The 16961-nt window shown below is 35.8% G+C and overlaps 1 protein-coding gene across 6 annotated transcripts in view; it reads right to left on the reverse strand.

Annotated features, from left to right (window-relative positions):
* Positions 1–16961, reverse strand: part of NHSL1 (NHS like 1) — a 154737-nt gene that overhangs the window by 10652 nt on the left and 127124 nt on the right. For 5 of the 6 annotated variants that reach the window (XM_081340920.1, XM_081340916.1, XM_081340915.1 and 2 more), the window contains exons 4-5: positions 10728–10920; positions 5293–5424 (exon numbers count right to left, since the gene is read on the reverse strand). In XM_081340920.1, the coding sequence (XP_081197046.1) occupies positions 5293–5424; positions 10728–10920 (325 nt within the window). The remainder of the gene's footprint in view (positions 1–5292; positions 5425–10727; positions 10921–16961) is intronic. The other variant, XM_081340918.1, reaches the window with a different exon arrangement.

A 16961-nucleotide genomic window follows, 5' to 3' on the forward strand; every position in this document is an offset into this window, starting at 1 on the left:
TATGAGTTCACAGCCACATTGGTGGCCGTGGGCCTATCCCAGATCTCCCGAGTCTAAGTACCGTGGTCACACACCAGATATGATTTCCTCGGTATCATTATTATGATTATTATTACTTTGTTGTTTTGCATGTACGCTGAGAACTTATGTATGGAGACAAATTTCTTGTGTTTCTAATCACACTTGGCCAAATCTATTCTATTCTATTCTATTCTATTCTATTCTATTCTATTCTATTCTATTCTATTCTATTCTATTCTATTCTATTCTATTCTATTCTATTCTATTCTATTCTATTCTATTCTATTCTATTCTATTCTATTCTATTCTATTCTCTGTTGGGGGATCTACAATTATTTCCCTGTCATGGTTAGATCATACTCTGGTATGCTTGAGATTCTCTGATGCCATACACCCCTCCGCAGGGAGGCTGGACCCATTCAAGCAGTCATTTCCTGATGACTGATAGACCTAATGGATTCTAGAGGAACTGGAGGACATCCCGGAGGGTTTGCTGCATGACCCTGCAGAAGCCTTGTAGCATATCCTGGAAAAACAGCTCTGGACAAGACTGCACCTATGTGGCCTCTCTTGACTCATCCTTCCTGACTCTCCCCACGATTGATGGAGGAGTAGTGGGCTTTGAAAGAGGTTAAGAGACTCCTAGAGCACTGCTGGATGGAAACAAAGGATAACTCCCGATTGGACATGACTTACAGCTGCTATTAAGGCCTACCTTATGTCAGTAAGAGAAGTGAAACCACATTACTTTTCTGCCATGATTGCGCCCACAAGGTATCACCCTGCAGCCCTGTTCTGGGTCACCTAGTCCCTCTTGGGACAGGGGGGCTCGGATAATCATCTTCAGGACCTGCAGAGGTATTTGTTCAACACCTGATGGACAAAGTCACTAGGATTTGTTCCCAGTTGGAACTCATGTCAACGATGTCTGACAAGAGTGGAGTGGGCGTAGTGCAACCTTCCTTGTTCTCTTGATCTCTCAGCAGCCTTTGATACCATCAACCATGGTATCTTTTGGGTCAGGCGGGGCAGTTTGAGGCAGTTTTGTGCTGGTTTGGTTCCCTTGGCTAAGGCCAGTACCAATCAGTAAGGGACTAATAGGTCCAGCCCACAGCCTCTCTTTTGTGCCATCCCACAGGGTCAATACTCTCTCCACTCTTTTTAACATCTACATGAAGGTGCTGAGTGATTGCCACTTGTAGAGGCAGGGAAGTTGAAAAAGGGTATATCTTCCAGAGGCATCTGATTGGCCAGTCTAAGGAGCAGAATCCTGGATTAAAATGTGCTTTGATTTAATCTAGCAGGACATTTCTGAAGTGAGTAATTACAATAATTGTTTAACTTGTTATTAGTGTATGGATTTAGATTTTTTTCCTGGCAACATCTGAGGATTGAATCACATTCTCACTTTCTACATTCATAAATTATCCTCTTGACTGAACATGAAATTATATTCACTGTAATTTACTGTTAATCACTCTCTAGGCAATGCATGCATACAGTTCTTTTCTTATATGTCATACAAGTACTGATTCCTGATGATTAAGTATAACATACCTGTATTATGTTTGTGCATTTATTTTTTCTTTAATTTTAACATTCATTCTCCAAATAAGGTCCATTTAATTGGAGTTTCTTATATTAACTCTTGAAATTTAAAAATAACTTCCTGGTTCGAATAATTTTATCCTCCTCCAGAGATCCCTTTCCATTGGCAAAACAAATAGGATGAAGACATGTACACACATGAAAAGTATGATTGTGTAACCTTGTGTAATTTAAACATGCGCTTTAAAAAGTCCTGCTCAGCTTTCACTGTGGTAGGTCTTAGAAGCTCTGGATGGATCACTGGCTGTGTATCTTGGAAAAGGCAATTACAAGCTATCTTTTCTCCAATGCAATATGCAATGCACATTCTAAATGGGTTAGAAAGTAAATGGTCATCAGAAAATTGAACAGTTACTAGCACAGGGAAAGTAAACAGAAGAGGAAAGAAAAATAAAAAGGTAGTGTTTCACATGCAGAACTCTACATTGTGATCACAGGCTCTCATTTATAAAATCACTGTAGCTAACTGTGTGTGAAAGGATTGGATTTTGTGAACTTCAGTTCCTCCTATCTCTGTTGAAGTTAGAAGCACTTCAAAAATGAAATACGATGTTGCATGAGGACCTATCTCAAGAGATGACAGAGAGCAGCAAAATTCCAAGTGTGCACCAATTGGATGTAGCTGTAGATGTAATTTAAATGTTTTAGTTGTTTGCTCATATTCACCTTTATTTAGCACTGATTTCTGCTAAAAACATAAGCATCTTCTCTTATTTTTTTTAATTGTTAGAAATTCCAGTTTCGATATATGTACAGTTGTTCTTTGCATGAAGCATGAAGCCATTGCAAAAATTAGTCTGAGACCCCAAATCAAATAATGCTTTATCATCTACAAAATTTTTAAATTAATTTTTTATGTGAGAACAAAAAAAACTTCCAACTTCACTGATGGTATCATTCAAATGATGTTACAGGTAATCCTCATCTTATGACCATTTCTTTAACGATGATTTGTAACTACAGTGACCTCAAAAAGACTGCTTTCATCCACTGCAAAAATTTGCACCATGTCCATGTTCATGTGATAATGTTTATAATATTTTGATCTGTTTAATTTGCAGTTTTAATGTGATTTTATATGCTGTTTTAACATTTGATTGGGAACTACTCAGAGTTTGTTAGAAGATGGGCAGCTACAGGTTTTTAATAAATAAACAGAATGTTGATTTTGGAAAGTTATAAATGGGCTCAGGGTCTAGATGAATTTTAAATATGTTTTTGAAATTAATTATAAGAGTCCTTTCCATGAAAAAAATGCTGTTGTTTTGAACTCTTAAAAAAAGCACAATAGGATGGGACTTTGGAGGTGGGATACTAGAGGGAATCAAACAGAACCAAAAATTACAATTAAAGGGGAAGAACACTTAAGTATGATGTAATGGTACAGAAAAGGGACGCGGTGGCTCAGTGGGTTAGGACGCTGAGCTTGTCGATCAGAAGGTCGGCAGCTTGGTGGGTCGAATCCCGAGTGCTGCATAACAGAGTGAGCGCCTGTCACTCGTCCCAGCTTTTGCCCACCTAGCAGTTCGAAAGCACGTAAAAATGCAAGTAGAAAAATAGGGATCACTCTGGTGGGAAGGTAACAGCGTTCCGTGCGCCTTTGGCGTCTAGTCATGCTGGCCACATGACCACGGAGACATCCTCGGACAAACGCTGGCTCTTTGGCTTTGAAACAGAGATGAGCACCGGCCCCTAGAGTCGGAAATGACTAGCACGCATGTGCGGGGGAACCTTTACCTTTTAATGATACAGAATGGGGCAAAATATGTAATGTTGGATTTATTGAAGGATATTTGGGGGAAATGGTCATAGAAATTCACTTTAAGCATATCTGCATTTTGCAGGTAGTTCTTGCCTAACAATCATAACAGAGTCCAGAATTTCAATCTTAAGTCATTGCAGTAATTAAGTGAGACACCAATATGACCATTTTGCTTGACAACTGCAATCCCAGCTCTTCCAGTTGTGGTCATTGCATAAACACATGGGTCTTTAAGCAGAAGAAGGGCAGGCAGCTCCTTCTCCATTCTTTGCATAGAAGAGAACTCCTTTCCTGGACACGCTGAATGGGACTTGCATTTTTCTAAGAAACCTGAATAACTTTCCTATACTGGATTTACAAAGAGACTTGTTAAAGATTCTGTGAGAACTGACAAAGAAAGAAAGGAAAGAAAAAGAAGTTCCAGGACATTATTGGAAGTAATTAAAGATCAAGATGGTTAAAAGAGAAAGGAATATAAAGTTGATTTACTTGATTAAGATTAAAATAGCTATGCTATTATCTCTGGTAACTCTTAACAGACTTTTTGCTGATCAGAACTGAACAACGAAGTTTTAAGACAAGATATATATCTTACAGATATATCATATATATCATATAGATAAGATATGAAATATAAGAAGAGATAATTTGTTGTATTTTAACAGAAAGTGACAAGTTACTAAAATTGTTTATACTTGTTCTCATGGAGAGAGAAGACATTTATATATTTCTTTTCTTTACTATAGTCTTATTTTTTCTTTGTTTTCTATTTTTCTATTTCTTATTTTTTTCTTTTTAGTTTGTATTAGGTTTTATTTTTTAACTATAATGTTTAATAAAATTATTATTAAACAATATTACAAAGCATAAGTATTTATTATTGAGATGGGTGGCTATATAAATGATTAAATACATAGTCATATATACTTGAATCTGCATCTTATTTTTAAAGACTTATTATAGGTAATCCTCGACTTATGACCACAATTGAGCCTAAAATTTCTGTTGCTAAGTGAGACAGTTGTTAAATGAATTTTGCCCCATTTTATGAACATTTTTGCCACAATTGTTAGGTGATTCACTGCAGTTGTTAAGTTAGTAACACGATTGCTAAGTAAATCTGTCTTCTCCATTTACGTTGCTTGTCAGGAAGGTGCAGAAGGTGACAGTATGACACTGCAGTTGTCATAAATAGGTACCAGTTGTCAAGCATCTGGATTTTGATCACATGGCCGGTTGTAAGCATGTGCTTACAGTGCTGTTGTTAACTTTGAACAGTCACTAAATGAACTGTTGTAAATCGAGGACTACCTGTATTTTACTTTTAAAAAGGGAGATATAGTTAGTAGAATAACTGTAACAAAATGATCCACATTATATGTTAGAACTTGGAGAAATGTTTAGGTAACAATAAAACCGGCAAGTTATATTATTGTACTTAATGCCTATTCAATAAAAACTATAATTTTCACATTAAAGCTTTCCTACTTAGATGGCCTTTCTATGTACCGTATAATAGAAATGTATGTATTCATTCAACACACACTCAGAAATGGGAAATTTTCTGGAGGAAAACTATCATCTGTGAAATGGCCTTGAAAATTAGGAAATGGTTACTACTGAAAACCCCTAGTCCACTAGTGACAGCATCTACAATGGTTTTTTATTGCATTCCCTTGCAGCATTTCCAGGGTGAAATGGGAATTTTAATTTCTTGGTGAGAGAAAAATAATAATATAAAGAATGCACTCACTATTCTTTCTTAGTGATCAGCCATACATTCATCTGGAACTTTTAAGAGGCTATCAGACTGTATTGGTTTCATAAGCGCAATTAAATGTTATGAGTTTAGTTACGATAAGCAATTAATTGAAATGGAATACAGTTCTGATGAGCCATACCTAGCTCTCTTTGGATGTTGTCAGGGATTCCTGTAATAGTCTTTCTCCTTTTCATTTTCTTCGGCCGCCTTACCACACTGTCTGTGTAAATCAAAGACCTCCGTATGCTGGCTTGGCGGTCAAAATTCTCCCCTGATGTACAGTAGAACAAGCAAAGCACCATTATTTTCAAGCACGCTGACATCATGCACTTTCTTCCACTTGCTTATAGTAGAAATGAAGAAAAAGCATTAATATATGATGTTAGCACGGTCATACAAAGCAGGAACAGATACAGCACTCTGCAACTGTAAGGCTTAAAATGTAAAAAATTAAATGCCTATATGGATAATCTCTTGGTGATTTGATCTCCTGTGATTTTTGGATAATCTGGGGTTAGCAAGAAGAATGCCTGGGTTATCAGGTGTCAGCACTAAAAAATGTTGCTGACCCTTGTACTCAGTCACGTTTAGTAGAATCTGTTAAAACTTGTTGGATTCACAAAACACTGTAAGTCATAAATATAGACATGTAAACCATAGTGTTTACACAGCATCCTAAACCAAATTAAGACCTAATCAGCACAACCAAAAATGGATTTTCAAGTAAAAATGATTTAGGAAAACTTCTGAGATACATATACATATAGTTAAGTTACATATTATACCAAACTGTACAGTATATGACTGCATGTTGTCAAAAATGACTTGTTTATAACTGTATAATTCTGTAAGTCTTGAAAATAATACATAGGTGTGTTTGCCTATTCATGGAATTAGGAATATTTTTTATTAAATCAGCTATCTCTGATCAAAAAGATAATATACTCCATTTCATTCTGATCATTCACAAAAAAGCATACTAATCCATAGCATCACTGCATATGGATAAACAAACTATAATTATAATGAATTGCTTTTCCACTTGAAATCTCAGCTATGTTTATCACCAGTGGATGCCATATTTGCGGAACCCCTTGAATCAAAATGAAGTTTAAGTAATTTAAGATGATTCATGTTGCATGTAACAGAAGTAAGCCTTATAGTTGACTGTGTGCTGCATCATAATGGACCCAACAGCAGTACTCCAGGTCAGATAGCTATAGACCTTTCCATTTTTTTTCAGTGAGTTAACAAGTTGACTATTTGTCATTAGCCATGTTTACATTCTGCTCTTGTTTTTATTCTTTCAGATAGATTACAAATCAAATATACTTCACATTTCGGTTTTTGTTTGTATTCACAAAATATTTAAAATTTTCAGAAAACTAAATTTATGTTCTTTCATCTTGTCTTCACTCTAGCAAAAAGGAAATACAGGTATTTGAACTGTTCCGTATTTTGCATTTCTGACTAGCCAAGTTATTTCTCACTGAAAAGTATCTTTAGCATATGCTAGAAGGTGCTGTTTATGGATCCTCCCTAGATCAGGTCGATTCACCAGATCAGATTTAAGGAAAACATGGGATATGGAAATGATTTAAAAGAGATGTTTTAACTCTAGACATGAATATTTTCTGGATTATAGCAACAGACTAAAGGTAACTCTTTCATCTTCAATTGCATGGACAAAATTTTTGTGTTTTGAGAAGATGATGTTGTATGTGAACCCAAAGACATCCTGTTCTTGTTAGAGGGAGCCTCTCTAATCTTAGGAGTAAAGGAGCATTTGCAGTTGAACAGATTAAGTGTTTCAGACCATCAACCCTGCAATGTTCAACATTCCAGGGAGCCTCTTACATTATTGCTTTTCTTTGAACAGCAGTACTCCATCCCATACTGCAAAAACTACCCCAAAAAATCCCTCAGATGTGCCAATGTTGTTAGTCATTAAATTGGCTCTTGGAAGAAGTGCCAAAAGCCACTCTATTCTCATAAAAGTAGCACTACAGTTGTCTACTCTATACCTCATCCCAATTTATATCAGTATCAGACTTTGCAAACCAGAGAGAATGTTCAGAGGATTAGATAACAACTGTGTATAACCACAGTAATGAGGCTCATTTTACTGTTCCTTTTTTCACTAGCATTCTCATTCAGTCTTCAGTTTCCTATCATCAATCAGAATGGTGTTATAAGTGGCCATTTTATAAAATGTTCATGTAGATGAGTAAGGTACTACTTGAGCTTGTCTAACACATCCTCTAAATTAAACCTCTTAGGAAAATTGTGGGTGAAAATGGTTTATCTTTAATTTGCATTCCACAATTTTTTCATATGGATTTCTGAGCCACTTCTTTTTGCTGTAATTTACATTTATACAGAGCGGTTTAAATTTCATTTGCTAATCGAGGAGCAACCCAATGAAGCCTGTTATATGTAAGCAAATAAAGGCTTTTTTCTTTTACTTGAGACAACAAGCACCAAGTAACATCTCCTACTCCCTTTCCAAGTATTTGGGTAAAACCGCATCCAGAGACACACAACAGTGTTAAAAACAGCAAAAGTTGCTGGTCTCTGGAAAAGTGTAACTACATCATGTATATCCCACATTGTACATTGTGTCCAAAGCAAGTTAAATTCCTGCTTATTCCCAAAGCTGATAACAAGTCAGCAGCTCCTCCTGTTAAGACTTCAGTACATTCATATAAAGTTTTTAGTACTAAAATTTATCTTATTAGAAGAGCACTGACAGGTGAAACTAAAGGTAGGACAACAGCATTATGTGCTGCACACAAGTGAAATATGATGTCTATTATTAATTAATTTTATTTTACAGGCTTTTAATTTTTATATAAGACATTTAAAGTTGATATTAGTTCAGCAATATTAATATTAATATTTTATTGTAATAAAATCCATTGTGGCTGGCCTCGACCACGGGTCAGCAACCTGCGGCTCCCAGCCGCCCGGTGCGCGCGCACCTCTTTGAACGGGCAGTGGTGCGCGCGCACCTCTCCAAATGGAGAGTGGCACCGCCCGTTTGGAGAGGTGCGCGCGCACCTCCCCAAACCTTTGGAGAGGTGCGCGCGTACCTCCGCGCGAACGGGCAGAGATGCCGCTCTTTGAGGAAGTTGTAGAGGCCCGTCTCCGAAGCTGCCGCTTTCGGCAGCTTCGGAGACGGGCCGCTACAGCTTCCTCAAAGAGCAGCGCCCCTGCCCATTCTGAGAGGTGCGCGCGCACCTCTCCGAACAACCGGAGGTGCGCGTGCACCTCCCCAAACCTTTGGAGAGGTGCGCGCGTACCTCCGCGCGAACGGGCAGAGATGCCGCTCTTTGAGGAAGCTGTAGCGGCCCGAAAGCGGCAGCTTCGGAGACGGGCCGCTACAGCTTCCTCAAAGAGCGGCACCTCTGCCCGTTCGTGCGGAGGTACGCGCGCACCTCTCCAAAGGTTTGGGGAGGTGCGCGCGCACCTCCGGTCGTTCGGAGAGGTGCGCGCGCACCTCTCAGAATGGGCAGGGGCGCTGCTCTCTGAGGAAGCTCCCGCGGCCCGTCTGCAAAGCTGCTGAAAGCCGTCGGGCAAACGGGAACCGGTTACATCTCACTTTTTTAAAAAATGGCAACCGCGTGAGTCCGCGCATGCGCAAAAAAACGTTTTGCGCATGCGCAAAACTTTTTTTGCGCATGCGCATGCATGGACACACGCACGCGGCTCCCACTTTTTTTAATTTGTGATGGAACCGGTTCCCAGTGGCTCTTTTCCTTTTTTAGGTTGCCGACCCCTGGCCTAGACTGACATAAATATATTTCTATGCAAGAACAATCAATAGATTCTTGTGACCTAGTCCTCATATCTCACACAGACCAGAGACATATATTTTATGATATATTTATTCTCTTAACCTGAAAATGATATTTTATCAAGAAAGAAAATATTTGGGAGGACAAATTTATAGCGCAATCTTTGTGTACTTACTCACATATAAATAGCCATAAAGCATGAAAAATGAACACTTTAGCAGAGTTGAAGTCTTTCTGTTTTAGGATCACATTAATCTCTGGTCCATTTTTTTATCCCTGTGTCTATCTTTTTGTGGGTCACATAGGATTAAACATTTAATCTTCCCTATTAAATGTTTTTGACTAACATGTTTTTTTTTGGTCTTGTCTGTACCCATGACTGTGGGAGGATACTTCCGCTAACAAGCAGGACTCTCCCAAATTTCTTTGTCCTTTTGATATCATGTGCTTCTCATATCTGGAAGGATCTTTACATATCCAGAGCAGATCTGGAAGTCATGCAGAGACTGCACAACTGAGGAGATTCAGTGGAGGGCATGACTATATCAACAAAGAAGATCCAACTGAATACAACCATACATTTTGAAGAAGGCAGAAAACAAGAGGTGAAAAACCCCATTTATTGGTTTGCATTAACCGTTTAATCTCCACAAACATTTTTTTTCTATTGTACGTGGCTTTCTATTTTATCTATTTCTTTCTTTCACATGTTTTTAACTGCACTCTGATCGCTGAATTATATTAAAATTTTAATAATAATATAGTTAACTAATAATATAGTTAAGCAGATATTAGTCACCACGTTGGAAAAAAGAAAACACCTGTTAATTGACTAGTAATGAAAAAAATTAGTTGGTTTAACTGATCTTGTAGATTAACAAGTGATTGCAATTCAAAAATAGCGCCTTGAGTCTGACACTCCTTTTTAAGCAGGAAAGAACAAAACCCAGATGGAATAAGAATGACGAATCCCTTGCTAAAAAAAAAAAGAATTCAGTTTTCAATTTTTTGATCGTGTTTTCTAAGGATCAGAAACAGTCCTACGTAGCTATAGACTATATGGAAAACCGGAAATAATGATTGTTTCTTTTTTTGCATCAACTTCCTGAATTATGGCCTAACCTATCATATTTTTAAAAAGCCTAATTCAGCTATCCCTGCAATCTTCTTCTATAATCTTTTTCAGATTCTTGATGAACAGGTTTTAGGGCCTTTACAGGTTAATTTTTTTCTTCTCCCTGCTTTTTTTTCTTGCTTAATAATTCTAGAGAAAATGAAGGCTTGCTAATTATTCTGCTTTGTCTGCCTTAGAGAACAATCATACTTCAGTTTTAAATTCTTTTATTATGGGACAGCAGTCTCAGTCAATTTTATTTCAGGTCATTAGGCCTTACTCATCATTTTATGTACTAAAAATATTATTTCATAATGATATGTATGCTACTACAAAACATATTTGGTAGTGAATGAAATGAGGTAGATATTTTAAAAATAAATCTCTTTAAAAACTAGCATCTTAAGAAACATTATTATGAAAAACATCATTAAGGAACAAAGATTACACTATAGAAAGTTTGGAAGTATAACATTTCAGCATTTTCAGCATATTTAATCATTCAACATGAAGGGAAGAGAATTCTGTTACTGTAATAGTTAAAGGCCCTGATGCTTATCATCTGTTATCATTATTTAACATAACCAGTACTTTATATAAAGGTATGTTTTGGCTCTAAATATCATAAAGAGATGCCATAAATCCATAAAATTAAAAGCCTACCTGTTACATTAATAGGGATAACATCAGTTGGGACTGCTTGAGCCTGTTGTCGCATCTTCTCCTCTGGAGTTGGCAATGGAAGTGATTTGGTCCAATTTGTCTGAGTGTTGATGTCAGACAATTCATCAGAAGTTGGTGTTTTGGGTCTTTTGACAGGAATGAGCTTCTCCTCCTCAGGAGAAGGAGTCGAACACTATAAAAAAAACCCAGTATATCATCAATTGTAGGGATTTTATGAAATTTGCTTTACAAAATTGCAGCAAAAAGATAAATTAGACATTTTTCCAGCAACACATTACCTTATTTTAAATAAAGCAGTTCTTATGTGAACAAGACATTGTGACAGAATTTGAAAAAATGTTTTGGACATCTAACTCAATTTCTTATGACAGTTTTGCGGAAGATTTTTAATAGCCAAACCAAGTGTAATCCATGGTTCAATTTCTTACTAAAGCATTTTAGTAAGAAAGTAATCAAATATGTAACCATTCATTTATTAGCATATTAAGAGAATTCTATATTCATACTTAAAGACACAGACAATTGCAAGTCTATAAAGCGATAGGTTAATTTTTCTGCAATATTTTCACTTTCTGGAAGTATTCTAAAGCAAACTCATTTGGAGCCTTCTTATTTTTATTTTTAAATTTGATTAACATTAACTTCAGCAACAGTAATGTATGATTTTTTTTAGAAAAGCCATCGTTTTGCATTTCATCATGGAATAGCATACTCCATTTTTAATCACAACAACAAAGTATCTTTGGAGAAAGAAAGTTGCAGTATCACAGATTATGAACACTTGAGAAGATATTGAATATTGAAGATATTGAAACTACTGTGCAACCTTTATTATTGTACTCTCAACAGTTAATACATTCTTAAGATTTTATAAATGTCCATTGTAACATTAATTTGACTAAATGACAGCATTTGTTATATAAGAAAGCTAAGAATATATCAAAGTCCATCTCAAAAGTATGTTAACATATATTTGTAGGAATTTTATAATAAATGCAATGGACAAACTACAAATCAAGGAATGCAGCTTATTATGTCAGTTTGGGTTAAAACTCTGTCAAAAGTTGAGAATGACTTCAGTGAGAACATAAATACTTAATACCCTCTTAGAGTCTTGCTTATTTATGAATATTTCATCATAAATCATCACAACTGTGATACTCAAACATTAAACATACTACATACATACATACATATACATATATATATATATATATACACACATACATACACACACACACACACACACACACACACACACATATATATATATTATATATACACACATATACATACATATAGACACACACACACATACATATGTTGCCAAGACACCCTCAATCTTACAAGGGAAAAGACCCGAATACGCCAAGACCTACATACATACACACACACACACACACACACCCCTCCATAAGTTCCTACTAAGATTTCTGACTGTCAGTGTCCCATGGTCACATGACCTGCAACCTTCCCTGCCAGCTTCCCACAAGCAAAGTCAATGGGAAAGCCAGTAGCAAGTCAAAAGTTGTGATCATGCGAGGTCCTCCTAGTGATTGGCGGGACTGTCGTCTCTAAACAATACAATGATATGATATTGTGCTTTATGTTCACATCTTTTAGTGATGAAAATTCTGGTCCCAATTATTGTAATTAAGCAAGGGCCACTTGAACAATAAATGCTATATCCATTTTTTAATCCCTTAGAAGTGTGTTTTTCTGAAATATGACAGACGCCTTGGTGGGAAAAAAAGGTACACATTATGAAGCTGCACCAAAGCAAAGCCATCTTAGTCATACAAACATCTTAACAGTAAATCATGAATTACTGCTTACTTCCAGGATAGCCTTACAATAAACTGATTTTTTAAAATTTTCTCAGGCTAGTGCTGATTTTGAAATTATATAACTGGCAGAAAAGAATACGTACATAATGCATAAGAATAAGAAACCCTTCATTTTTGAGTGCAAGATAGAAATAGTAGAATGGATTGTTATTTATTATGTAATAATAGCCAAAAGCGATATTTCTTCTGTGTTGGGTTCACTGAGAATGAAATAATACTTCAAGTATGGTGCTACTATGTGATAAGCCACAGCAACATATTTCAACATAATCATAAACATACTGATTAACAATGTAAAAATTAGCAACTGTCATAAGATGATGACCCTGAATTTAATTTTTTTCAAATATGAAAAGAAATAAAATTGCATATACTAAATAGTGAACTATACTTTCGTTGGGAAAGGGGGACCATACAGCTATAAAAATACTGTTTAAGAGCTCTTATAATATTTAATATAACAAGTTTGCTGACAAAGATGGAAATCTATGATGGATCCACAGAACAAAATACCAAGGTATTTACCAGCAGAAAAAAATGAATTTCTCATTTCATTATTTGCCACTGAACAGTTAAATAGGTATTGCTCTCTTCTAATAAAAATGTTTTAATATTTTTTAATATTTAATGTACTAAAGTATTTTGATTCAGTCAAAGCAGCCACTACTTTTAGTACACCAAATCCCACCTGGGGTCCTAGCATTAACAAATAGGAAAGGTATTTTTCTAGGTCATTCCAATCTGAACATTGCTGAGAAACAGTTTCAGTGTTATTGCAACTGCTTGTAGCAGCTGAAGTAATGCACTGGCATTATCTATTATTAAATGTCCTAAAATTTCAATTCTAGAATTCTTAATATTTTCAGAGAGTGAAATTTAAATCCAGTATGAGATTATTGGAACAAATAAAACTAGACAAAAGACTTTTGGGTATCAGGAATTATTCTGTACGATCGTTTCACTCCACTCATTCCTTATCACTGTAGCATACAAGAAGCCTCCTGTACATTTATATTCTGTCTCCAGGGACATGTAATGAATCAATCATCAATCATTCAATCCAGTACATACTAAATGAGGGAATTTAATAGGAAAATGCCTATAACCATTATACAAAGATTCTACACATCAATGAGTAGAAAAACTCCAGAAACTAAAAGAAGATGCAAAAGTAGAGCCTTTCTATTGAAAAAATTGTATATTTTGCATTTATTTCATTTATTCACTGTATAGTTAATAATTTAATTCCCTTACACAGCAATACTATGCACATTTAATTGGAGCATATCCAACTGAACAACGTGCATTTTTATCTAAAGTACCTAGTTAAACTTGACAGAATTAAAAAAGGTATGCTTAATATTTGGATGGAAAACAATCAGGAAACCCCAGGCTTTATGCTAGGCTGGGAAGCTGAAAATTTTCCCAGAAGAGAATAACAAACCAATTCCATATTCAAGAAATCTACTTGGACTGTCAAACTAAATTCAGGAACTGTGCCTTGCAAAATTGTAGTCTTAATCCTATGTATTTTTAGTTTCTTTGCTTTATATAGATTTCTTAGTGCATCTGTCTTACACAGTCTTATCAAAGAAAGGATGATGTAGCACATAAAACTATATTTTAATTTGGGCTCTCTTTAAATCAAAATTTCTTTCATGCAAAGTTCATTGCATATTGCAGTCATATCAATAAATGTTGACACTAACATATATTAAAGTTGTATTTATCTTTGTACAATGGTGTTTAAAAGTTTATGAACTCTCTTGATTTTTCAATATTCCTACATAAATATGACCTAAAACGTGATCTGTTCTCCAAAAAAGTTCTAAAACTAGACAAACAGATGTCATATTGCTGTAGAAATATTGAACATTCAAAAGAGTTCACAAACTTTTAAGCACCACTGTATTCTTTTTCAGAATGTAAAGCTACTCATTTAAACAAAAATCTGTTCCAAGCAACAGCAAATGTTTGGCTATTTTAAAAGATTTAAGAGGAACCTGAATGTTAGTCAGTCATGAATCCAGCTGGTTGGTCTTCTGCTTCTTCATTCATTATCACAGAATTGAAAGATGGACTTTAAGGGGGACTGAATAAATTCATGGAGGACGTGTCTATCAAAGACTATTAGTCTTAAGATTTAATGAGGGCAGTATGCTTTCCACTGAAAGGTGGCAGTATGCTTCAAAATATATAATTGCAGAGGAACAATGATAGAAGATAGTCTCTATGTTGTGGTATGAACATCCTATTGACTATGTGAAACATAATTATGGATTAGGATGGGCATTGAGTTAATCTAGCAGGGCTATGTTCTTATCACTATCACTAATGTTTTTCTTAGAAATTCCAAATTTAGAAAACATTTAAGCAACAGCTTTCTCATTACCTTTTCTTTTGTGAAATTTACAATTATAGCACAAGAATTGTACAAAGCAACAATAACATCTTTTTTTTCCTGTTATCTCTATACTAGACATGTCAAACTCGAGACATCATGTGACGTCGCGCGACATATCAGAGCTTTTTCCCCATTGCCAGCAATGGGGTGGGTGCGGTTTCCTTGTGACACGTCCGGCTCACATCATATATATATGATGCCTATGTATATTAAAAAAGAGTCATTCAAGTCTCAAAATGACATATGAATATTTTGATTTCTTGCAATCAAATTCAGAGAAGGATTTAGAGATTGTCGAAAATGGAAGCTGCCTAAGGTCCTTCTGTAAGATGTATGAGTTAGCAAGACCCTAGGACAGGGGTCTTCAAACTCGGCCCTTTTATGACTCATGGACTTCAACTCCCAAAATTCCTCAGCCAGGCATGCTGGCTGAGGAATTCTGGGAGTTGAAGTCCATGAGTCATAAAAGGGCCGAGTTTGAAGACTCCTGCCCTAGGAGTTTGTCACTGTTCATTCTTACATTAAAGGTTTTAAGAAAGTTTTGTACTTAAATTAGTTTGGAAATTCAATTTTATGACAAAATGTACAACACTTTCTGAACATTAGTAACTTTCCACAATGCCCATTTAGAAAACAGGAAGAAAACAGAATAGCAAAAAAAGGTTCAAATTTGCCAAGAAATGAAATAATGTTTTAAAAAGGAATAGAGAATTTAGTGTTACTGCACAGTATTTTTCCCTGTGACATGACACAAAGCAGCAGGAGAAATTTTAAAATAAGAGCACTGTTAAGAAGAGGATACTCTAATGTGACAACAGCATCAGGCTGCGGATATTACAGCTGGGTGATTCTGGAGGGGGCTTGATACCTTGATCGTCCATGACATCAAACAACTGCAGGCACTTAAGCAAGACTGAGGGAGGCAGTCTAACAGACTAGACTGTTGGGTGAGAGAGAAAAAGAAAGCAAATGAGTGACGAAGAGAAAATAATGAAAACACACAGACATAAAAAAGACATAACAGACACAGTATGCACATCACAGTACAAATAATTAAAAAAACAGGGAGAAGTTCTTATATGCAAACACATCTTTTCCACAAAACATATAATGGATGCAAGAGAGGAACAGAAAAAGGAATATTACTTGGATCAACCAATTCAGTGTGTTTACAAGTAGGAACTGTACTTAAATTAGCATCATCAGCCAAGTCTTAACATGATAAACACCTCAACCTGTGTCAGGGATTACATGTATGTGCACAATGATAATCCAGAACTAAGTCAAAAGAATATATCACTATACCTATATCAGGTCAAAGAAATTGTCTATGTAGTCCATATTATTTTCTCTGACAACCAGAGATGGGTCTTTTAAATCACCCATTCATGAACTACTGGGGCTATAACCTCTGTTTTTCAAAACAATCATAAATGTTAGATTAATAGAGCAATCAAGTCATTTCATAGATTTCCATTTAAATGTGGTGAAACCATGCACAATGTTTATTATTTGAAAATTATATCTCAGTTCATTAAAAAACTACAGTATAGATTTGAGTTCCTATGAAAATGGTTGCCACCGTTACATCAACCAGTACATGTCGTACATTTTTCAATCGGCAGCATTTATGTAACTCCTCAGAATATAGTATTTGATTGACAAGCATTTAATTAGTACTATACAAACTTAAAACGATGTAGGGAACAAAAGTTGAACATTTATGTCAGGGGCAGATAACCTACAGCATCAGAGCTACTCCTCTTTTTTGTGGTCCTCAGATCCAATGGCTCAAAACCAGTGGTCTGATTTCTACCTATTTTGAAGAGGAAATGCATGAAAATTGTAGTCTAAGCTCTAAAATGGGCATATAAGGATTAAAAATGAAAGGTTACTAAACTTATGAAATTATTCCTAGACTTGAACCATCCCATAGGTAAACTGTGGCTTTTGGCCATAAAG

This window comes from Vipera berus (assembly GCF_964194415.1).
Source record: "Vipera berus genome assembly, chromosome: 1".
NCBI lineage: Eukaryota > Metazoa > Chordata > Lepidosauria > Squamata > Viperidae > Vipera > Vipera berus.